Source organism: Ascidiella aspersa, chromosome 9, assembly GCF_963924565.1.
Source record: "Ascidiella aspersa chromosome 9, kaAscAspe10.2, whole genome shotgun sequence".
Taxonomy (NCBI): Eukaryota; Metazoa; Chordata; class Ascidiacea; order Phlebobranchia; family Ascidiidae; genus Ascidiella; species Ascidiella aspersa.
The window spans coordinates 532500-557888 of record NC_139455.1 but is presented as its reverse complement, the minus strand read 5'-3'; the positions used below and the strand labels follow the sequence as shown (position 1 = coordinate 557888).

General features: G+C 37.1%; 2 protein-coding genes across 2 annotated transcripts; both read right to left on the bottom strand.

Moving 5' to 3' along the window:
* Nucleotides 1–896: 896 nt before the first annotated feature.
* On the bottom strand, nt 897–6572 carry LOC146131757 (uncharacterized). Its single transcript, XM_083397339.1, has 9 exons — nt 6405–6572; nt 5564–5700; nt 4235–4373; nt 3476–3714; nt 3061–3273; nt 2669–2782; nt 2195–2297; nt 1460–1618; nt 897–1239 (listed from the first exon to the last, which is right to left on the bottom strand). The coding sequence occupies exons 1-9, from the start codon at nt 6562–6564 to the stop codon at nt 1031–1033; spliced, it is 1473 nt and encodes a 490-aa protein (XP_083253465.1). The 5' UTR covers nt 6565–6572; the 3' UTR covers nt 897–1030.
* Nucleotides 6573–16390: 9818 nt separating this feature from the next.
* LOC146131756 (uncharacterized) lies at nt 16391–25101 on the bottom strand. The gene is made up of 13 exons (XM_083397037.1): nt 25053–25101; nt 24260–24428; nt 23737–23873; nt 22995–23133; nt 22296–22492; nt 21126–21263; nt 20506–20709; nt 19814–19885; nt 19248–19358; nt 18616–18733; nt 17912–18109; nt 17271–17363; nt 16391–16723 (listed from the first exon to the last, which is right to left on the bottom strand). Exons 2-13 carry the CDS (start codon nt 24426–24428, stop codon nt 16515–16517), a joined length of 1785 nt encoding a protein of 594 aa, XP_083253163.1. The 5' UTR covers nt 25053–25101; the 3' UTR covers nt 16391–16514.
* Nucleotides 25102–25389: the final 288 nt, after the last annotated feature.

The following is a 25389-nucleotide window of genomic DNA, read 5'->3' as shown; positions in this document are numbered from 1 at the left end:
GAGAGCAGTAAAGTTCAATTTGAAATTAAAGCAAAGGAGTTCGCTTACTTTAATTCAAATTATTCAATATTAAACAAAATGAGTTATTTTCCTCAACTGTGAAAATATTTACACTTGAGACTTAGGTATGTCTTTGTGTAGTGTTTTGATGTAAAACACCTTTAAACCTGCCGTAAGCTGTGCAAATCACAGATCACGTATTGCCGCGACAGAATTACCTTTCGCCTACCGCTTAAGGGGAAAATTACATAAGTTCGACTGGGGTCTGCAATTCCCTGGAATCTCCTTGTTGTCAAAATATCTGGCTACATTTGGAAGCAAACCGCTGGTTTCGAGATAAGTGCAGATAACATTTCCCTGGAATTTCCCTAAGTTGTTATGAACATAAATTTCAGTTCGTTTTTACCTTCGTTTTACAACGCATTTTGTGTAATGGAAATATGCAGTTTACATCAGAGTAATATTTCCTTTCAAGAAACACATTGAAAGTTCAACCTTTATTTCGGGAATTTCGAAGGTTTCTAAAAACTTTTGCCATTTTAGATTTAATTTTCTTAATGCTAGACGCAAAATTAATCTCCGCGTCGATTAATTAAAAGTAATTTAATATCTTGTCCTGACCGAAGCCCATTTGTGTTTGGTTTTGCTGTATATTTTCTTTCTTTACTAAATTAAATAAATGAGACATAAATGGCGATACTGAAAATCGAGGTGTGTTGTGAGACATTTGTAAAGTCCTTCAGTAATTCTGATTTTGACCAACGCTTCCAATTGTTATAGTCTAGTAAGGGAATACAACTTAACTGTTTACTACAAAGTATCAAACCGCTTTTTCATCTCTCAATCATGTTCTACAATAATTAAACCTGTAGGAGCACACGATTTTTAAGTTAGTTTTGTTTATTACGATGTAAATTGTTGTTAGTTTATTATAACTACAAAATGGTTACTCGCCAGCATTTGTCATCAAATTTATTGACTAAACAATCACGTCCAACGACGTCACAATTCACGGACTATGACGTCACAATCACGGTGCTAACACGTCACAATTGAGTCCCCCGACATCCTGTCCGAAGTTGTCCCCCTTCTGGTATTGCTTACCATCGCAGCAGTAGTAAGTCGACCCATCTATGCAACCGTCGCCGCAACAAATCGCATTCTCCTTCGCAATCCCGTTCAAACTACGAGGCACCCCGTTGCAACAAAGAGACAAGTCGCTGTTCATTGTCGTCGTGCCTGTGACGTCATAAAGCGATTAGAATATACAACAAAGAGACAAATCGCTATTCATTGTCGTCGTGCCTGTGACGTCATAAAGCAATTAGAATATGCAAAAAAGAGACAAATCGCTATTCATTGTCGTCGTGCCTGTGACGTCTTAAAGTAATTAGAATATCATGTAAATTATAAGTTTATTGTTTCTATAAAAATAGAAATCTTATAATCGTCCGCCTACCGCAACATTCCGTGTTGCCTAGCAACCTTTGTGACGCAACACCGGCACAACAAGCCGACTGCGTCGAGTTGATTATGACGTCACCACAGCACCCGCGCGCCTCGTTTTTGTCGTACAGTGCGTTGCCACAGCAACCGGCGTTGACCACTGGTAAACCACCTGACATGAAAGGTCGAATTATTTGATGCTTGATAAACCAGGATGTGGACTGCAGATATTTTCAGTTTGTGATTTCTTTTTAAGTCATTGAAACTTTTTGTTTGATCATGATGAACAGAAAGTTTCTGATTGTCTGCTTGTGTACACAGTTGTTATTCAGTTCTGTCATTTTCATACTAAGATAAAAGTACGATTTCATAGATAAATATCTTGTGTTAATTTTTTTAGCCCCATTCAAACCCCTAAACTTGAACAGTTTTGTAAGTTAGGTTTTCGTTTCACTCTAGGTTTAGCAATTGAGTTTAATTCCAATAACTGCAAATTAACATTTCTTTAAGAGACTTATTCCGTTTAGCAATCTCTGGATGCATGCCTATGCCCATGCATGCGAGAAGGCCTAGATTGTTCTTATTCATTTAACACCTCTTTGAAATTCTCATTACCGTTTTAAACTTTTACCAAGTTTACCAACATCTTGCTTTCTCTATTTTTCCCAACTTTATGTTCAATATATGCCTTAATTATCTGATCCAGTTGTTTTACAGTTTATAAATCTCACCACTTATAACTGCTTACCAAGGTCAATGATGTTTCCGTTGCAGCAAGCTTGTCTGTCGAGGTCGTAAGGTCGAGAGTTGAAACTTCCACAGCATCGAGTGTTGTGGCTCACGGTATACCACTAAACACACAACATTGTAAAAGATGAATTGCTATTGAATGATTTGTGGTAAACGCAAAGATATTTAGATCGCTTGTGCAAAATGCTTGTTTGATGCAACAAACCAGTGTTTCTCAACCCATGGGTAAATTGTGTGGCCATTTAATTGAGTTGGCTTGCAGACTGTGGTAGTTCACATGGTTAAGTTTATTGAGAATGAATCTGGGCAGGATTGCTCCAAAACTTGAGGAAATTTAGGAAGCATACGAAGGCATGAATCATATTAAGCACATTCTTATCCCTGTGACCTATGTTTTAATCTTAAACATTGGGTTGTTGTAATGTGCACTCTTGCACCACAGCAAGTTTGTAGGTAATGTTTTAACACTTACATTAGTGAGTTGAAACATTGGGTTGTTGTAAACTCTTGTACCGCAACAAGTTTGTAGGTAAGAGTCGAAAGCTTGGCTTCCACAACAAGATGGCTTCCTTCCTGTCACGATGTTCTGTAATAATACAATAGTTCAAGGGTTAATGAAAATTGTTATTCTGGACATTATGTGTTTTATCCAACCATTTTTTGATCAGAGTTTTTCCATTACCGTAATTTCGCGAATCTGAGCCTATAAAGTTTAACCACAACGCTATGTATCCACTTTAGCACTCTTGGGGCGATTTTGGTCATGGGAATCTAGAAATCTGTACGACTTAAACAATTGAGTTCTTTGCAGGGGCTACAACAACATTTACCACAAAGTCCCACTATTCCTACTGATCCACTCACACTCAGCCGTCCATCGCAGCATGCAGTTGTGTTGCTGAAGTAAGGTTGTTGTCCACAGCATGACTCCCCTGCATTAGCTCTGTTGTAAGTGAAGCCCTCACAACAAACATCCACCATGGGGTTGTACACGTTGTGGCTGCCATTACGAGAAACACAACAGGCGAGGTTCGGGTCCACGTTGTTGGTACGAATCAGGCGATTACCGCAGCACATCTGTATGGGTTTTTTAATACATGACTTGGACTTTAGGGTAATTGAGTAACTGTTTTCAAATAACTTGAATTGACTTTTTTTTTATGTTTCTATAGGTTGCAACAATTAAGTGTAAAAACTTTGGAATCCTTTAAAACGGCTTTGTCTTTTAGCTTCGATAGAAATTTTCGTGCTATTAAGCAAACAAGCAACAAATACTCACATGTGTGTCTGAGTTCCCGACCCTGTTCCCACAACAGACTTGCGTTGCCTTGTCGAACACCCTTCCATTGCAGCATCCCTGTGTGTCGTAGTTGAAGGGGTTCGCGACCCCCCTGTCCCCCCTACAGCAACGCGCCCTGCGAGCTGGTATCCTCTCCACACGCCCGTTGTTGCAAGGACATGAGGCGAAACGACGATCGAAGGAATCAGATCCACAACATGAGGTGAAGGCAGTGTTTGCTGAGGGAAAGTGTCAAGTTGAACGGTGTTTTTTTTTTGGCGCATTATTGCTGAGGTCTTGAGTTCGATCCTCACCGCATAAGTATCAGTTATAGTTTAAATTGTGGAGGTATTTTTGTGTTTGCCTGGGGTGGTTGTTGTTATTTTTGAACTTCTTATAAATGTAGAAAAACCTTCGAGGCCTTTTGCTGAGCAGACTAATTTAACTGAAGAAATTTCCGACACTGTATTTTATGCCGATACTTTTACCTTAATAGACTATATTTGGGGCAAAATGACGAGTATGACGTAAAATATTTTTTGATTATTTATTTCGAAAAGTAAAACTACCAAATGTACAATGCTTGCGATTTGCATAGCGCAGAGGCTTAGCTGTGAATAAATTTACACCACACGACCGAGTTGGTAGGAACGCGGAGTCCTGTTATTTGTGTGTTCGTCAAAAAATCGGCTCCTTATATTTCCAACCGCTATAGTTTCCCGTATTAAAGCATATAGGTACATTGCTTTGACATCCCACCTGCGTTAGTAACCACCCCGTCGCAGCACATTTGCCTGATGGAGTTGAACACCTTGGGTTGTCCTGGCCAACCTGCACAACAACTCCTCCGTCTTGATCCACTGTTGAAGTAGAGAGAATCTCCGCAGCATGAAGTGTCCTGTGCGAAAATATGCGGTTTAAAGGGGTTGGAGGAATTGTTATATGTTTAGTTGTCATACACCACATTGTCCACATATCCAGAAAAAAACAATATCTTTTATAGCAAAATGTTGGGAAATATGTGGTTTAAAATGGTAATCAGAGTTAAAAGACAAACGAAGGACTAAACTTAAAAAACCGAAACCAGCGTGTTTTGGTGTTTTACGATAAATTTATTTCTCTCCTGCGAGCGTCATCAGTATCTGATCTTAATCAATTGATGTGAAACCAAAATCGTTTGTTTTTCACCCTTCGGATTCAGGCATATTCTCTTATTCTAAAAATTCGATTTTGATCTATACTGTGTAGAATGTCTAATTACATTTATTGAATTTAATGAACGACAAGTTTAGTGCTCTGCTTATAATTGGTAATCTCAGTTATAACAGCCCGAGTTTTTTCACGACTAAAATCTTTTATCATTTTTAGACTCTCTTTTTTTTCGTCAAGTTTCTCAGTTTTTGTGTAGTCTTAGATGCACCTGATTAAACCCACATTACGCCGAACGTTTGCAAAACACACTTTTCTGCGATTCACGCGATTTTATTCGCGATAAGGTTCCACAAAAAGCTTCCCTCAACCCACAATAACGATCAGAATTGCTAAAAGGTCGATGATGTTTTTCGCACCTTCTTTGTAATGTTTAGTATTTATTAGATGTAGGATCTATTCACCTTTTAAAAGTTCTTCAACGCACCACCTCTTTAAGTTAAATATTTTTTTGCATTCCACTTTGTTCTCTGGTCATCCTAGCGTTGAGATTTTTTCTTGTTCATTATTTGTTTGGGGTTGCGTGTTTGTGAAAGCTGACGTGTCTGTTTGTGATTTGTCGTTATGTAAGTAAGTATTTGCGAGTTTGATTGTTTCTTCAACGTTATCCTTTTTTTGATAAGTGAGGTTTGAATATTTGAAATAATTTAACAAAGTAAAGGTAATATAAGTTAATTGTGAATGCCGAAGCCAAGAAGGTCGGGTAAATCAAAACCATCTTGATAAAGATGTTGCGATACGAACTTGTATCATCTTCAGTTAATGTGACTGAAGGCTATCCAAACCTCACTTAAAAAGGTGGAACGCAATTGTTATCATTCGAAACACTCCGCTTTGTTGTACTACAGTTGCAGGCCACACCATCCTCCGGCTACAAACCTGAGTGTTATTGTAAACGTTGTAGACGCCCCCATATTGCCATCCGCAGCAAACTTGTGTCTTTGTGTTGTAAACAATCCCAGATTCAGCATTTCCACAACACTTTAGGTTGACGTCGCGATCATAAAGGCGTCGGCCTGGTAAATAGGAAAACCCAAAATATTATTTGTTTATTAGATCTAAAGAGACAAACAATATGAAATGACACAGGAAAATAAATGTAAAATTAACGCATTGGGCTTTCATAATTTAATTCGTTTACAGCGCGACTGAACGGTTTCTATTAAAAAACAGGGCGTATTAGTTTATTTTTACATTGAAACCAACATATTTTATTTCCTTTTGTACTTTTGCTAAACAGGTTACTACCCAAAATGAAATCTTAACGCGAATGCATCACCAACACATACTTATTGTTGTATCACCAGGTTGTGCCAATCTTTTCTATCCATTACCCTTTAAAGAGGATTCTTTTCATCCTGAACGGGTCATGAATAACCAAACTATCAACAATGAAAGTTTCGCCAATCTTCTATATATCAATGCTCGTTGACGCAAGTTTGAAATCAAGTTTTGAACCATCCTAACCCAATGTTTTGTCCCCTTCGCTTACCGCCTTATTTTATTTGTAATTAGACACATTTTCAATTGTAAAAAGGTACGCCTCTGGTATATAACCTTTTTGATCATTTGCAGCAAACTGGTTAGTTAAGTTTATCACAGAACCTTTTTAAGTTCAAGTTGGTCTGCAAGCACATAAAATGCCGACCCTTGGCAACAAACAAGCCGCTAAAAAACGTTAGAAATCGTCGTTCATTTATTTGGTATTTTTCAAACTCACCGCAGCAAATCTGCAAACAATTGTCGTATTCCACCGAACTTTCCCGTCCAGCTGCGTTTGTTACTTCACACTGACGAATAGAACGCGCACATCTGCCCGCGTCTGATTGGCTGACGCCGACCAATAGGATTAAAGCTACAATACAAATTAACGGCTTCATATCTGAAAAACACTGAAAAATCCGAGTGTTTGTAATATATTTTATTTTAATATTATATCCATGCATGTAATTTATGTGGTGCACTTAATGAATAGATAAATTAATTTCTGTACGTCGGCGTAATTATCTAATGTTAAACTAGTAGTTTTCAACCAGGTTGCCGCGACACTCTAGGATGCCGAGAGATATTTCAAATTCTTTACGATTCAAATTTCTGCTCTATTGGTAAGCTTCTCATTACAATTTTTTGTGTACGTTAAAAATGCAACAAATGAAAAAGGTTTTTTCAACCTTGTTGCAAAGTTAATGTGCTGTTACAATCTCGTTTATTGCAACGTTACAGTTAACCACTCAGCAAAGATACGAGCAAGAGTGCCGCAAACTATTTATAATTTCTGTAGGGTGCCGTAAGCCAAAAAGGTTGCGAACCACTGCGTCTCCGGATTTAGCTTTCGCAAATTACTTAAATCTGACAATGCTGCGACGTTTAATTCATTTTTTGCTGCTGCTGTGGTTTTCCAAAAGCGAACAATCACAAGACACTTGTTCATTACCATAACACTAAGTTATGCTTTGTCTTGGTAAAGTTTTTAATTAACGACGAAATAAATTTAACAACTTTTCAGCGCAAAACTCAGTTGAACTTAATCCTGTAAGAAAAATATAATCCTCAACATAATATGTCTGCCCTTGTAGCCTCAAAACACAAATGACAGCTTCGTCTACAGTTGAACCAGAAAGTCGCAAATTACCGAGAAAATCCGGTTTGACAACTTTTAGGTTCAACGGGAGACGAGGAACGCTTTTTGGAAAACCTGATATGTGGAAAGATTCAGATAACCTTTGCAACGCCTATCTCAATGCGAAGGCAATTTTGGTGTCTTGACATCATTTGTATATGGGTCCGAAATGTGTATAAAATTTTCCTTTAGAAACTCGTATTGCTAAATCGAAATTAGAAAATCTATTTTTAATGCCTTCTTTTTAATTACAACAAACCATATAGTTGTGACAAAACGCCACATTTTAGAACAAAAACCTGTAATATGTTTTCAATTTTTGAGCAATGCTTAAAGGCTGCTGCTTAATTGACCAGAGTTTATTTACCATTGCGATAATAAGATGCTTAAAGTAAGAATACCAAATAAAAAGGTTCTTTCTTGTAAACTAATGGCCATCAAATTAAAAAAAAAAACGTAATAAAATTAATACGCAGAAACTTTATAAAATAATGTGTAACACACAGAAAACATTGCAATTGTAGAACTATGAAACTATAGTGTGAAGCTAATACACGCCAGAAGAACTTGTTACCGGTAATATATACTTGACGAAGTGTTTATTTTGCCAACCTTCACTTTTCGATTCACATCTCGGTAATTGGTGATGAATTGCGGATCTCGAAATCCACTCTTTGCTGCAAAGTTATGGTTTAAAGTCGAAAAATCTGTTCTTGTCGTCAAAAGCATAGGGTCATACGGGGCTAGATATGTGCACTAATATTTTACTGTGTAAAGAAACATTTTAAACCACAGTTTTCTTTCAATTTTTTTTTAATTTAGATAAAACCGTACTTTATCATTGGTTCAATAAATGTGTTGTTAGCCATAATAACAATAATGGCTGGTTTGAATTATTCTTTTATGATTTATAAAATGTTTTTGTCTGTGTCACGTTTTTCCACATATAGCAGTAGTGTGTAAGTGCAACGTCTCTCCTGCAGATACAATCTCAGCTGTAATTTGTTGAAATCTAGAAGCTCGTGTAATGTGTCACTTCCCCTCTTTAAACCAGGGTTGTTGTTCAATGGAACTCTACGTTAAGGTTAAAGCGGTGTGTTTCACATTAAGTAAGTTCTTGACCTTGTTAAAAGTAAATGTTTCATGAAACCAATGATTAAAAAAACATCAATACTGGCTGTCTACCCTTTGGTTCTTCAAAATTATTACTTGTCGACGTTTCTATATTATACTTTTAACCAAAAAATAGGCTGATATGTTTTAAACGTGTTTCATCCGTTATTTAATTCGACATGTAATTTTAAACAACAAATAAGAAATGAAATCACAAACAAACAATTAAAAAAAACAGTCAATTTATTTTTAACTGAATTATTTGAGAATTTTTAAGAAGGTTCTATAAATAAGAAAGGTCACACAATAGTCTGTCAAAATTAAAAACTACAAATATTTAGGTTTAACTGGAGTATAAACGATATTGTCAATTATGCTCTGCGTCTTCCTTAAAGAGAGCACAGCTATCTATAAATCTCTGCTTGTGGCCTCCCGCAGTTCCAATCAAAATTTTTAGTTTTAGTTTTAATTTTTCTGCCATTTACATTCTGTGTAACTTTTACTAAAAAGTGAATAACCGGACTACTTTTTCCTTAACCGACCAATATTATTTGGTAAAGATCCACCGACATAGAAATGTTTAATATATAAAAATAGGTATATTTTACTTCAACAACTTTTTATTGTCGGCCACTCGAACCTAAGAGAATTTCATGTGTCCTTCATTTTCTTGGTTATTTCAGTCTTTATGTCCACATTCAAACTGAATATATTGTAGCAGAATTATTTCCACTTTCCATCCGCGACATTTGCGCCGAAACCGCGATGCTATAAGTTTACAACGGCGCGTCTGACATTTTCACACATTCAAGCTAGGGGTGGGAATAACACAATGCGCCTAAACTCCATAATATTTCGGGTTGTCCAAAACACAAAAAAACGGATGGTAAGTTCAACATGTGTTGTATGCTGGGATGTGGAGTGGTTAAAATAACCCGAGTCCGACTCCGCAGTCAGCATTTCAACCATTTACGTAACTAAAATAAGGCGAATATTAAGCCCCTTCACTCACGATACATGGTTGGAAAATATCCTTCTTATGCTGTTCCACCTTTACAATTTACAGTTGGCGGCAATATCAGCTTTGAAATTTGGCACCGCGCAGTGCGCATGCGCCCGTCGGACTCGGGACTCTGGTAGATTTACTTACTCGAGTCCGACTCCTCAGCCTGGTTGTACGTGATAGCTGTTATATTTCTTGCCATAAAATGCTTTTTGGCAGTTTTTATTTTCTGCTGTTTCGCGAATCACATTGAATAGGCAAGCATGTTCCAAAACGTCAGGGGTCTTACGCGTTAAGTCAATATAAATGCACAAAACATAATGGTTAGATGCAACGAGTTGATTTAAGGTTTGCCTTCGGGTGAAAATCACTTCTCTTTAAACTTGTTTCAAAATAATTTTCAATTTTTTTCAAATTATATTTTTCGCTTACTTTGTAACGTGGTCGGTTCGTCACGCTCCGCCACAGCCGATTGAACACAGAGCTCGATCAAGCGTGAAGGCTGGAGTCTCTTACTGAATCCAACTTTAAGATAATTTTGACACCGTTATGTTGTTAGGCAGCTCTAATCGCGAATTCTTGCCGAATTGTAAACAAAGGGAAACAATGGAGTCGCGAGGTTTGGCGATTGTTGCAAGAAGCTTGTGTAAACCTTTAACAATTTCGCAAAAACAAAGATGCCAGCCACTTTAAATAGGCAAACGAAACTGGTTGATTTGTTTGAAATGTATATATACATTATAAATACGACGCGCGAATCATCTCAATAAACTTTAGAAGACTTTAATTACTTTATTAAGCTTATGGCGTTTTTAATGCTCATTTATTTTTTATTGTTTTGCATTAGGGGTTTTTGAGGGTAAGTAGGCGCTGGCTCTTCAGGCGGGGAGCTGACGGCTGCCTAAATGTCTTACACGTTCCTTGTGTATTTATTTCTGGGCAGCGCAGTGGGGTATTATTAGGGAATATTACTTATAAGACTAAACAAGTGTTTTCCAACAAAACTATGTTATTTAAGGTAGACAACCACCCGTTTGTTTTATGTTTGAAAACAATAGTGGACAGTTATTACATTTTTTAGTTTCCTCCCGGAACGCAAGGTAACTTGACAGAAGATATGTCACAAAGTTGCGTCGTACCGTGACGTCATAAAAAGGCGACCTCTAGAAACCTGCGGTTTTACTTGATCACGTGCACAAATATGCAACTCAAATTTTAGTCTAAATACAAGGAAATGGCAACAGAGAATTTTCCACTTTGAAAGGAAGTACTTGAATTGGCGCCGGCATTACAACTGAACAAATATGAGAATTTTTGTACAGCTACTCGTGTGGCTCCTTTTAGATAATGTTAAAATGGATTGTATACCGATATTATTCGCTCTTCGGTATGAAAGAAGTTCTATAAAACTGACTTTTCGGCAGCAAATATTGGGTATATTTAGAGTAATTAGGAAAACGTAGGAATTCGTTAATCAGCACACAGTAAGTGGTAAAAATTATTGTTATCTGAAAGCTAGAGATCGCTGTAGCCTAAGGCTATAATAACAAAGGTGCTGCACAAAACAATGGTTGGCCACTGATTGACCAAACAAATAGTAGCTTCTAGCCTTGTTAGTTTGGTATTTCGCACGAAAGTACTAGGCCTAAATCAGTCGATCTTGATTTGGCTTTGCAGAGAAGCAAGCAGTAATGCAGTTATACCAGAAGCTAGTTGTTGCTGGTGCTATGCAGTGGTGTCTGACCATTATATAGGCCTTTTGATGTTGTTCACCTGAAATGTTTGATTCTACCTATAACTGTGGCTTAGATTAGTTCTTGGAAACCTATGAACGAATAACGTTGAAATCTGTACTTGTGTAATGTTATTTTGCTAGTCTACAATTACATTATCAAATTACATTATTCATCATAACGTCTAACAATTTTTTTGGAACGTATAGAGATTTTACTATTTGATAAAAATGAACGATAATGAAGGAGGTGGCAACATTACTCCAATAGATGATTCATCAATTAAAGAAAAAGAATTTGGGAAAAATGAAAATGATTTTAAAGAAGAAAAAGACTTGGTCCACCTTAGTTTCCCAAAACGAAAACGCAGGAAAAAATTTGCTAAAAATCAAGAATTTCGTTGCAACTTTTGTGAAAAATGTTTCAAGACATCCTCACATTTAAGGGCTCACATTCCAACAGTTCACTTCAAGAAACATGAATGTAAAGAATGCGGAAAACTTTTCGGGATCTACACCAACTTCCTCATCCACGAAAGACTCCACACCGGAGAAAAACCTCACCTTTGCAAGCAATGTGGAAAGAGCTTCGTACAAAAAGGAACGCTGATTGCGCATGAACGAATTCATAGCGGCGAGAAACCGTTCAAATGCAAAGAATGTGGGTCGTGCTTTCGACAAATCGGATCTTTAACTAAACACATGAGAACTCACACAGGAGAAAAACCCTTCAAATGTGGGAAGTGTGAGAAAAGCTTCAGTCGCAGCTACCATCTGATTAGGCATAAAAAAACTCACACCGGAGAAGGACTTTACACTTGCAAAGACTGCGGTAAATGTTTTTTAGAGGCCTCATCACTTTCTTCGCACGAAAAAAATCATATAAAAAAACTGAAGGTTGTAAATCCCCTGAAAACAACGACTCCTTAAAATATGTTTAATTTACTTTTTACACCTCACCTAATGTGATTTGCGCACACCTAATCCACTCCAACAGTAAAACAGTAGCGCTCATCCCCTGTCTTCTGCTCCTACATATTCTGGTGGATTTTGATATTCACTGGTCGTGATGTAGTCAAGTGAATATTGTGCCAAATTCATAAATCGTCAAAAGATGAAAGTTTTAAATTTTAAAAGAGGATGAAAACGATTCATTGGCTATGCAATTTTTTACATTTGATTTTTATCATGTTCTATTTGTAATGTTTGATTTTTGTTTTTAATTTATCTTAAGTGTTTATAATTTTTGTCGTGACTTAAATTCTTTATACCGTCTAAACATTTTGTGGAGCTTTGTTCATCATTCGCGACTGTGTCCGTGTATTTGTAGCGACAAATAAACAATTATTTATTGTAACCTAAAAAAGTACTTGAACCATAACCGCTACAATTACCACTTGTGCTAAGAAGCAAAATATCGTGTGAAGGCAATAGGGTTGTAAATATGATATAGGCTGAAATACGCATAATGCTGTAGTGTAGTATATCTTTAAAATGTTTAATTTTTTTTTATTTTTTGAGTTGGGGATAACAGAACTTAATAAAGAGGTTCTGAAACAATAAGTCGACTTAATATCCTCATGAATCAATGTTTCAGCTCTATAACGAAGGTTTTTTTTGCAATACATAAGCTGATAAACTCTTGACGTGAGAGGTACACAAGTGGCACTTGACAAAATGGTCATCAGTTGCCACATGTTGAACCATATCAGGTTTGCTGGCGAGGTTAAATGTGACAAAAATAATACTGTTTACTGCAGAGGTATGGTACCAAAGATTAAGCGTTTTAAATTCCGGAACGAGAATTTTTTACCTATAAACGAGACACTTTTTGTACATCAGCCTATAAAACTATTTTATTTGCTTTACTGTAGATTTTTATTAAGCGATAGCCGAGCGCATTTTAGTTATTGAAGCTACACTATGAAGCAACTCTAAATGAGAAATAAAAAGTATTATATCTTTAAAACCAATATAAATGACGATGATCCAGATCAACTGAACAAAAATTCACTAGAAAATTGGCACTCGAGTCTGTTTCTTAAAAACTTACACTGGTTGTGGCGAATGAAGCATAACTTGGTTTAGGTCAGAGCGTTGTTTTATGCTGGCGTCGCGCGTCTAATATTCACTAGTACAGGAGTATTTTTGTTTCATCTGTGGTTTTGACAACAAGGTGTGTAAGTGCTTGGGTCTGGGCCAGTGGTGACTGATTAATGCTCACTTCATTCATTGAAGGGTCAGCTTGAAACAGCAAAGTACAATGCAGGTGACCAAACAAAACGTTAAAACAACACCCACAACACCTAGCCCAGTTATAAACGTGAAAATTGACATGTTTACAGCGATTTTTTGCCACTTACTTGCTTCAATGAACCCGACATTTACGCTTCTCCATTTTTTCGTAGTATTACTTGTAAACTGGAATCAAATTTCCTGCTGCTTGTGAATGCGTGCTTGCTTGGGTGAGATTCGTTTAAGTGGTTGGACATAAAGACTGGCGCTGTGTCAACAGAGAAACGGCCAACAACTGGCAGCATTCCACGTTTCAGTTGGCACAACTTTGTGTTGTCGTTAGTAGAACTTTTGGCGGGCAACCAGTGTTAGACACAAAAAGATAGATAAGTGTAAAGTTTTGAATTTGCTGGTGAGTTTTAGATAAGGTTTTTACAACAACGACTTTTTTTGTGTTTTTGAACGTTAAGAAACGTTTAGCAAACAACAGGTGTTTAACATAACAAGACAATAAGATAGTGTGGTACTTTAAATGCCTTAACTGTGTAAGGTTTGAACAAGTTTGCGTAATAAAATATGAGATCTAAGTGTGTTGTAAAAATGTGGGAGGTGCAAAATACTGCGCAGTTGTTTTGAAATTCAATTCACACCCGCACCGTTAAAAGCGGTAAACTTGTTTCGCCAAAGCAAGCAAAGTGAAAGGCCACTGGACAGAAAAGAGGCGGCCTTTCAGCACCTGAGCGAGATGAGCTCGCCGAGATTTTTATGATTGAGCAAGATTTCCGAAAGTTGTGACGTCAATAAGCTGAATTTTTTTCACAAACTTTTCATTGAATAAGGCTATCCAACAAACACACTTCAAGCGAGGAATATTAAAATAAATAATATTTATATATTGCCCGAACGAGATCTTGGCCAGCTTGTAAGCCACAACAATAGGCATCATAAACCACGTATTGAGTGGGAGAGCTGTTGCGCAGTTACCACGTTTCTTACCACTGGTTTCAACGCTTTGCTTTAACCCCCCTAACCTACTGTATATGTTACGCTCTACTGGATTTAGTTGGGACCAGTAGAACAGTGCTAAGATATTACAGTCGAATAAGATTCGTGCAAACGTGTAGTCAAGCACGGACGTGATATATCGTATGATAGCTTTGCTTTGCTCTAGGTTTTTACAGTACTTTCTTTAAGGCTAAGATATATTGATAAGTGCGGCGGAAATTGTTTTATCCATTTTTTGCCTACAGTATCCTACTGCGACCTGCTATTAAACAAATTGCATCACAGGGGTTTTGTCCTATTTTCTCTGCTTCAACGCATTTGGCCTGATAGCAGCTTACCTAACACACTTGTTTGCTATGCTTTTTTTCGGAGTTTCTGTCCTATTTGACTGGTTTAAATTTACCCCCAACTTGTTTGTTTACACAGGTTTGTGATATAAGCTTGACGTTTAAGTGGGACTGTGTATATTGTTTGAGCAACAGAATTTTTCAACACCAAAACAAGGTTTATCAAACTAGAGCTTGTGTTTTTATCAAAATGAATGGCAATGGGTCTCCCAGTAATATTGAAGTCACAGGATCATCGTTGAAGCAAAGTCAATTAATTAGGGATCGAAACAATTGTGAAAATCAAAATAACTTGATTCAAATGAACTTACGAAGCCGAAAACGCACGAAAGATAAAGTAGAAAAAGCTGAACGCAATGAAACAAATGAACAGGAAGTATTTCGTTGTCATATTTGCGAAAAATGTTTCACAAACCTTTGGATTTTTAAAGGCCATTACACTATAGTCCACTTCAAGAAGTTTAAATGCGAAGAATGCGGGAAGTTCTTTGGAAACCTCGGCAACCTTAAAAGACACACGAGAGTCCACACCGGAGAAAAACCTTTCAAATGTACAGTCTGTGGAAAGTGTTTTCGCCAAAAAACGACCCTAATTTCGCATGCAACGAGCCACACCGGAGAAAAGCCTTATAAATGCGACGAGTGTGGCAAGTTTTTCAGCCAGACCGGAGCGCTAGCCTTGCACAAAAAGATCCACACCGGGGTGAAGCCTCACAAGTGCGAGGAATGCGGCAAGTGTTTTGTAAGGTTCGCCCATCTTCGCAAGCACAAGCGAATCCACACCGGGGAGAAGCCTTTCCAGTGCAAAGAATGTGGCAAGTTCTTTGCTGTGACTTCAAACCTGGCGAGGCATAAAAGATCACACTCCAAAGGAACAACATAAAATAACGCGAATCAATACTGGAAAGAAGTTCTTTTGGTACTTATGTACACTCTCCAACGTTTCGGCTAACTATACAAGAAGCCTTCATATGGGAATACACTAAAAAGGAAATAATAATGAATACAAAAAGAACAAAAAAAATAATGAATCAAGCTGAGCAAAGTTTAACAAACATTTAATTTTTGACCTCGATGCACCTTTTTTTATTTTTTAAATAAATCTAGTGATATAAAATGGCGCCAAAAATTACCGATATTAAAAAGAAGGGCTGTGTCTTAAAAGCAAGTATATGTTGTGCCTTTACGAAGTGCGATTTAACTTTAGTGAGGTTTTCTGATCAGACATAAGTTCTTTTATAACTGCCTCAAATTCAAGAGTTTGTAAATGTCTAAGCAAGTGCGGTCCTACTTACGTTGTCGACGGCGCATGCAAAGACAACGGACTCTGTGGCCATTTAAGATGCTTGTACAAGTAAGATCATGGTGTTCCAGCCATTAAACAGGATATTCAAAATCTGACACTAGACGTATTATGACTACTCCATACTCTATTATTTCGGGATCACTGATATATATTTTTTAACAACATGAATATTATCCAAGCTATCTTGGTTAATAGCCGTATTTGTCCTGTTCAAAAACTGAAAACAAATTGCACTGTTGAACAAGTTGACTAGCTTACGTACAACGGTGCTTCAACATGTCAGAATAAATACAATTTGTGAACAGTTCCATTTGTTTTCAGTTACTCCTGGATAAATAGTTACTTAAACATCACCATTTCTTCACTTTAAGTAAAGTTTATTTTCATTTTATGCTCACCAAAGCGCAGAGATACAACATCCGCGTAAAACACTGAAATAGAAGCGCTTTAAACATTTACATCATCTTAATCATGGGAAGAGCTGGTCACATGTTGGTCCGCTAACATCCCCACTAATGCTGACTCCCTTCTGGTATTGCTTACCATCGCAGCAGTAGTAGATCGACCCATCTATGCAACCGTCGCCGCAACAAATAGCATTCTCTTTCGCGATCCCGTTCAAACTACGAGGCACCCCGTTGCAACAAAGAGACAAGTCGCTGTTCATTGTCGTCGTGCCTGTGACGTCATAAAGCAATTAGAATATACAACGAAGAGACAAATCGCTGTTAATTGTCGTCGTGCCTGTGACGTCATAAAGCAATTATAATATAGGATTTGTCAGGTCGTTTATGACGATGTTCTTATTCAAAAACATTAACATCGAAATTCTGTTAAAAATAAAGCGTATTAAGTTTTTGATATTTAGATAAATTTGAGAAGGGAATGCTTATCGGCGTTTTTAGGTTGTTTTAGATAAATTACCGCTTCTGGTAAATATCATCTTATTACCACGCTATAAATGGTCAATTCACTACCTGCAATACTTGCTTTAAGTGCTATTTACTAAGTAAGAAATATACTTTTCTGCACCCGAATTCCGTTTTTTATAAAAGAGCGATCAAACAGTTGTAAATTTTAAACGGAAAGAGGGAAATTTTAGTTTCAAGTTATAGATTCTAATCAGCAAATGACCTCATTAGTTATATCTGAGCCTGCTACTTACAAACCCGAATACACAGCGTGGGTAAAGGCTGGTTATAATATATCAGAAGGGGTATCTTACCGCAGCAGACCGCTTGGTCGATGGTGAGTCCTCCTAATGAGGCTGGGATCCCATCGCAGCAAATAAACCCGTACCCATCCATTGAAGAGCTGCCTGTGAATGTTGGAATGCTTCAGTAGATGGATCAGTCGTAAAGCAAGTGCTTTTGATTGTATGTTTATGTAATATATGTTTTGTACTGTTTGCAAACAGTAAGATTCCCCATTGGTATCAATTAAAAATAGTATTTAAACAAGGTACATGGACGTTTTTAAGTTAATCTTTTTGGGACTGTTTAAGGTGTGTGGCAATTTCTCAAGTTCATTTAAGTTAACTAAAAAATGTTGAGAAAAGGTGGCGAATTTGACTATTATAGATTCACCATTTTTGTTTGTATAGAATTGTTAGCAGACAATAAATATCAAACAAAGACTCTTGCTTTGAATAAGTTCACTAATGTTCTCAAATTAAAGTATTACGCCAGTGTATTTGCTAACAACGCCAGACGATCAATTCAACCTGGTAGCATGTAAAATAATTGCCATCATACAAGGCATTATCAGCGTTAGATGTTGGGAATTGATGGCAATCCGTAAAACACTTCACAAGAATTACTCTTTGTAAGAATTTGGTCAAAATCGGTTTAAATTGACTTAACTCACCGCAACACTTTGTATTGTTTCCAATCAAAGGAGCTTCTGTTCCGTCACAACAGATGAACACTGTTGCGTCAATGATGACGTCAGCACAGCAAGCGTTATTCGGGCTGATTTCCATGGGGATTCCCCCGCAGCATTGGAAGTTGTTGGTGTCGATGACCGAAGATCCGCAACATTCAGCGTAATCAGCTGGGATTCCAACTGCGACAATATAGCGTTTATATAAAGCACTCAGCGTAATCTGTACAATTCTACCTGTATAGGATGAAATTATGAACTAAAATCCCCTCGTTTGTTTAGCTGCTGGTAAAATGCCACAATGTCGTATTATTTTTTGTGTTATGAAGGGCCGAAACGGACAGCTGACGAAATTAGCTGCATAAGGTTAAGTTTTGTTTAAAAAAAAAAGTTCGCATACATTCGCCTCCACGTCTATAACTTAAAATAATTGCAATTCTGCGGCTTCAGGATAAAATAAATATATAAAATTAAACGTAGTCTGTTAAAGGCAATAGTCTCCTGAAACGTGATGTGACTGCGTTTACAGAGGCGAGCGTAATATAGATGTTTAACTGGCAAATCATACAAAGTGTGTTTATCCTTTCGACCGCTCGATTTTTGTTCGGATATAGAAGGTGGCTTGCTGATGAATTTTACCATTGCCTTTAGCAGATACAGATTTCAGTGCTTGGTTAAGTAACGCTCACCTAGATCTACTATAACTCCGTCGCAGCAAGTCTGTGTGTCGTAATCGTAAGGAACAAGTGTTACTGGGTTGAGGTAATCTCCACAGCATCTTGTGTGGTGGCTCACTGTGGGAATGCCCTACACAACATAAGTTGAAAGATAAATGAGTGTTCAATGTTATTCCCCCTGAAGAAGGAGACCTGTATAGGTCGTTGAAATGTTGGGGGGGGGGGATATGATTCCAAGAGGAGCTCTTTTGATTAATGTTATGCCTGGCAGCAAACGTTTATGCGTTATGTGAAATATGTTTAAGTGTTCCATAGGTAAAAGTTTTATTAAACATGATTTTAAATATATTTAGGAGTGTCGTTCTTGTTTTATTTAGACACACTTCTTTAAACAACAACTTGCATTCCGTTTATCTACTGATTGGTTTAAATGTGCCAATATTGCCAATATGACTCAAGGCAAAAAGTTGTGACTGAATTTTAAAAAAATGTTTAATAACACTGAATTGTGTCTTTTCAACAATAGATGTAGTGGTTGGTAGAAGAGATTTTTAGACAAAAATAAAAGCCATATGTTTTTTGCGCCTTTCAGTTAGGTATTTCACATTAGCAAATTATTATGTTCGTTATTTTGTGAAACTTACCCCAGGTCCAGTGATGACGGGGTTTGGGTATATTGTGACGTGACAGCAGGTTTCGTTGTAGGCGTCGAAAGGTCGGTTGACACAACATGCTGGCCAAATAAAGTTGTGGCTCTGGAAACAATTATAACACCAAATTAATGCTGCATTAAGTTAAAAAACAATTGTTTATGTAGTTACCCCCCAAAATAAAATGTGTCAGTACCGTGACAAGATACATGCAATAAGTACCTTTTGTAAGGTCAAGACGGTCTTTCAATATATATCCTACTTCAATAACTTAGCAACTATTGTTACTTTTACATGTTTAAATAGTAGTGGTCACCAGCGCATATAGCCTTATAAAAGAAGGCTTTTAATCACAACTTAAACGTTTTGTCAGTAAAGCTCATATAGAGAGAAAAATGTTAACAACTAGCAGTAATCATTTCATTAAAACTATCTTTGATAATCCCAAAACAGAATTCTAAAATCAAAGCCCATAATTAGTTTGTTGACTTTGTTAATAAAAGTTCGGTGTGCTTACACAGTTGTATTATAAACACTTGTTATAGGATTTTATAACTTACAGTAACACTTCCGTCGCAACAAATCTGGTCTCTCATGAAGAAACCATCGTCGCCACAACAACTGTCACCAGCCTGAAACAAAATAAATGTGTTAGCTTTTAAATACCGGTGATCTTCCTAAACAAAGCATCTGTCATTAGTTCACATAAGGGTTTATTGTACATTTGAATATTATAATATTTTTACGTTTTGTTTGTATGAAAAAACTGATGATGCCATTTTCTTGTCGAAATGCATATTTTATGAAGTTTAACACATTGCTGGCTATTTTTGTTGGAAGCGGTTGCGCTTCTCAAGCGAGGAAATGTTTTATAAAAAAAGTATTTTATTGTCGGCATTATGTGTACTGTTGGAAGGCAAGATTCTGTTGGAAACACATACTAAACTAATATGTACAACGTGAATATTTAATGTTTTAATTATCATAAGGGCAAAAAAGTGGCGCTATTTAAAAACAAGTCTAGAGATGCCAGAGATAGAAAAGATGCAACTGCAGAGGTATTTTGAGTCAGTAACCCTAACTAGAGAGGATTCTTTCAGTTCCAAGTTTACCAAAAATGTAAATCACTCTGGAGTATAATGATTGGAGGTTGTAGTGAGGCGTAGAATGAATATTAAAGCCCATACAGAAGTAGGTAGCATTTTTAACGTTTCAAATGAGTCTTTATTCATATTCCACATAAATCACTCACGGTCACAAATCCGTTGCAGCAGACGAATCCGTTGTTGAAGAAAGGTTGGTTGTTGCAGCAAGCATCTCCAGATACGCTGGAGTTGTACACAACATCGCCACAACAAGTGTAAACAGAACTGAAGTATGGAGTGAGGCCGCAGCATTTATCGCCCGCTACTACTGGATCGTACACAGTTGTCCCGCAACACAAGGAGTTGGCGTTCTGTGGTTAAAAGATGGATAAGTTCAGTTTATTGCGTTTGGCAACTGATAGGAATAATTTGTGAACAAAACAATATTCTAAAAAAGTGTTTCTTGAAAACGGTTGTAAAAACCGTTAGGATAAAGACTGTTAACGATGCAACTAAATGATTTTCGGGTTTTCCCGAAGCATAAGTGTAATCAAGTAATATGTTTTGTGATTTTCATCGCTTGAACATCATTGCAAACACAAGTAAAACATAAATTTATAAAACTCGATAAATTGCACGTATAGATTCAAAATATGTGGTTATTTCACCTAAGCGGCAATTTTGGGTTCCTGATGTCAATAAACCTAAAAATCACTTCAAAGAGATAAAAAATCTTCTTCGAATAATCGAATAAACCCAATAATTACCGAGGTATGTTTGAACTTACCCCAGGCTCGACAACTCCACTACAGCATACTTGTGTGTTTGGGTCGTAAACCGCGTATTGTCCGTTCACTGATATGCAACAAGCAGCATCCGCACTTACGGTGACGTTGGAATCCACAACCACCCTATTACAGCAAACCTAAAGCATAACGGTTGGAGGTTTTAGTTAGACGTAAAGCCCATATAGGAGTAGGTATTCTTTTGTGAATGTTTAGAATTAATCATAAGATCAGGGTTGGAGGTTGTAGTTAGACATTGAATGAATATCAAAGTCCATACAGAAATAGCTAGCATTTTATGAAAGTTGTCGAATAAATATTATATAATGGGTGGAAGTGTAGTTAGACGTGGAATGGATACCAAAGTCCATATAAGAATAAGCTTGTATTAGCCACCAGACAGCGTAGTTGTATAGCAGACCTTAGACTTAAGGAAACTGAATTTTTAAACGCTTTAGTAGTTCTGTAGTTTTTTGTTAGTTTGACAAGATGCATACTGTAGACCGGTGGTTCTCAACCGCTGGTCCGCGGACCGGTGCCGGTCCTCGTCCACTTTTCAGCCGGTCCACCAAATATATTACAATTTAAATATAATTGCAAATCCAAGATGTTGAAGGTTTCAAATTTCCATCAAATTTAGAACTTCGCCAGGATCGTAATTTGCAGCGTTGTTACGTTACATTGAGTTAACGGTTTATTTTGGACTTTATCGTACGTCACAATGCTGCAAGTGTTGTGCCCAATTGTTTAAAAGCAGACTACAACTCGTTTAAATCTTAAACTTTAAGACCAGTTGTAAGTGAAATAATTTAATAGCACAACGTATAACACGCATGATATCAAAAAGATTGCAGCTAATCGCCTATTAAATTGAAGTTTCCATTCTTTGCTTTCAAGTTGCATACGGTCGTAATTACATTTTGGGTTGATTTTGATTTTTGAAGGTCCACCGGTCCGCAAGATTTATTTTGAAATTTGACGGTCCGTAAGCTAAAAAGGTTGAGAACCACTGCTGTAGACTGTCATTAAAATTTAAGAGAATTTAAATGTGATATATTTTGTAATTTTTGTATTGCTTTATCCTCGATTGTCTATAAGTCATAATCCATTACTTTTAAAAAACGATAAAAATATGTAAAAGGGTTTCCCTCCACCCCTCTCTAGTAACTCACTTGTGAATCGAAGTTGTACACCAGTCCACCGCAGCATCCCTGCGTCTGTGTGTCATAGGGGGCCACGTCCCCCCCATCGACACAACAAGCGCCGTACTCTGGGGGTGCAAGAACAATCACCCCATTGTTGCATGGACAAGAGGCGACGCGACGATCGAACGAGGTTTCCCCACAACAGGAAGTGTAAGCTGTGTCTCCTGCGAAGATTTCGGCCAGTTTATTTGGCCGCTTCACATTAGGCCAGCTCCTTTAAAGTGGCCGATTATTTGTGGCTATTTTTAGGTTAAATAGCAGCATTTAAATGTTGATCTGTTTGAGTTTTTTGGCTGGAGGATTATGGTAATGTGGGTTATGCTTTGAAGAGTTTTAAGTTTAAGGCAATTTATTACAAGGTCAGTAAAAAAACTCATTAGTTTCTGTGGTATAAGTGCGAAGTTATAAGTTAAAGTAATTCTTTAGGTGTGTAAGTTTAAAGTATTCCATAAAAACTGGTTAAAAGACTGTATTAGTACCGATCTTGCTAAAGGCTCGCATTGTTTGTTTTATGGACGAAAACTGGCGATTCCCTTTAACCGAAACACCATATTTCCCGAAGAATCAAACTTTTGCTTTTAACATACGTTTTTTAACTCAATTTATTATGTCTAATAAACCGAAAAGCATCTGTACCCCTTTTAAAAGTCCCCTGTAAAAACTCACCGGCAAAAGCCACGTTTCCAGCGCAGCACATTTCAGTGAGTGAGTTGAACACTTGTGGGGCTTGTGGCCAACCACCACAACAACTCAAGTGGGTGGACTGGGTTTGGTAGAACACGTCGCTACCACAACACATCGCGCCCTGCAACATAGATTGATTCTAACATCGAAACGCAAATTTAAACAACATCGAACGCAAATTTAAACATTATACAAACAAACTACCACAAAAATCGGGAGTTTGAGTTGCCAGGGGGCAGCGAAATGCCGCTATGGGTACATCAAGCAAGCTGCCCCTTGAAACACAACACAGCTGATCACTGGGTTTATTTCAAGCTATAATTTCTCAACCGGTGGGTCGCAATTTAACTTAGTTGGGTCACCGACTGTACAAAAGCGTACACAGAAGGAAGAAATAGTACAAGCTGGTCTCTGTCGCAACATTTTACAAATTAACCACAACCAGTACAAAATCGCAGTTTTCTAATGCTCGATGTAAACTACAGTTTCACAAATGTAGATGTTAAAGTCCCGTTTACATTACAGAGCGTAATTTACATTTAATTTCTTTTGTGGCAAGTGTTTTACGCTTTGCTAAACTCAAGCCTTATGCTTTGGAGCGATTTTCACGCTTTGCTCGACTGCCATCGAATCGTAAAAGTGATTTTGCTTTGTCTGTTATGCAGCTGTATAGTACAAACGCAGTTTCACGCCCAGCTCAGCTTAGCTTAGCTTGTTGACTAACCTGTGTGTTGTTGTAGACGACGAACTGTCCCCCGTTGTACCAACTACAGCAGATCTCGCTACTCGTGTTGTAAATAGCCCCGGTCTGTTCCGTTCCACAGCATTCTAGCTGCGCGTCACGGGCAGAAAGTCGACCTCCTGACGTAATCAGAGTGACGTTATTTAAATAGCAGTATCGTTACGTAACATATATCACGTGGTGCGAAATAACAATACTTTTATCAAATTTCGTTTTTTGGTCTTCTTCCGAACGACTTTATACATTTGTGATGGAACGAGGGTAAATCTTAACTTCATCAAAAAGTGAAGCATATCGTCGTAACAGTTACTCAAACGAACGAAAAAGCAACACATATTATATAATATAATAAAACAAAAAAAAGCATGGTGCTTTTAACCGAATTGTTTGAACCACTTTAAAAAACATTTCTTGTAATAAATCCTGGTAAATTAGGCTTTACAAACAAATTGTATAAAAGAAGTCAAAACTAGCAAACTTTGTACAATGCTTTACAAAACCTCACCGCAGCAATCCCACAAACAATTGTCATAATCCTCGAACCTCCAGTCGCCCGTGACGTCATCCGTGACGTTGCACTGACGTATTGCTCGCGAGCATCTGCCCGCCTCTAATTGCCTGGCGCAGATGACAATGAGGAACAGTGCGCATGCGCAGAAAAACGACTTCGTCATCTGTGAAAACGTAATATATACATATATATATATACATTAACGCTTTATAGCTATATATATATATATGTGTACGTATTATTGTGACCCAGTCTGCATTTTAGTGATAAGATATGCTTGAAAGAACACGTTATACCTGGTTTATGGTTTAATATACGGTACATTCAACTATTAGAACGACAGTTATAAAAACTTAATTAGGTAACACATGTTGTATGCCAATATACATTCTTATAAAGTATATAGCCAGTCCCTAGGATAAAACTATTAATTTTATCTACAAATGGTGACCAATAAGTAACTATATTGATCAAAACAGCTCCCGGAAATTATATTTATTTTTCAAATACATTTTCTTATTCTTCTCCAATTGCACAAAAGCTGTTTTTATTAATATTATGCCTGGTAGCAACATTTATCTAATACATTACTTGAACAAAATTTTAATTAACATTTTTTAATAACAATTTTTAGTTACCAGAGAGTTATTTTGATTCATATTATGGCGTGGCATTACAATATTTTATACAGTTTATATTATTGACTAAATATATGCGAATGTTCTACAGACATATTAAAACCATTTAAAGCCTGATCCGCTCCGTCTATTGCATTAGAGTTACTCACCTTTACAAGTAGATCGAAGTTTGATCCAACAATGATATGTCATCTCCAGTTCCTCGCAAACTTATAAAGGAGCTTTACTTTAGACAAAAAAGTGCAAAACCTGTTTGTCCTGTTCGATAATGGATATATTTGGAGACAGTTCGCCGTAAAATCATCCCTAAAATTGTCGTCGAAAGGTTTCTGCTGAAAGTGTTGATCGAGGATAAGATTGCTTCGGGTGTTTTCACGCTAAATTGCTTTTCTAAAAACCTCTGTCTTGCTAAAATACTTCATCTTATTTTGTAAAGTTTTTTGCAAAACATGTAAATTAAAGCTACTTTTGATTGTGTTATGGCTT

Coding starts and splice junctions, on each gene's coding strand:
- LOC146131757 (XM_083397339.1), bottom strand. CDS start 6,564: ATGAAGCCGTTAATTTGTATTGTAGCTTTAATCCTATTGGTCGGCGTC. Junction 4,374..5,563: donor ACGTTTACAATAACACTCAG/GTTTGTAGCCGG, acceptor ATTTTCGCACAG/GACACTTCATGCTGCGGAGA. Junction 1,240..1,459: donor AGGCAACACGGAATGTTGCG/GTAGGCGGACGA, acceptor ATGACGTCACAG/GCACGACGACAATGAACAGC.
- LOC146131756 (XM_083397037.1), bottom strand. CDS start 24,428: ATGACGAAGTCGTTTTTCTGCGCATGCGCACTGTTCCTCATTGTCATC. Junction 19,359..19,813: donor GTTGCGACGGAAGTGTTACT/GTAAGTTATAAA, acceptor AATTGTTTCCAG/AGCCACAACTTTATTTGGCC. Junction 16,724..17,270: donor CGACCAAGCGGTCTGCTGCG/GTAAGATACCCC, acceptor ATGACGTCACAG/GCACGACGACAATGAACAGC.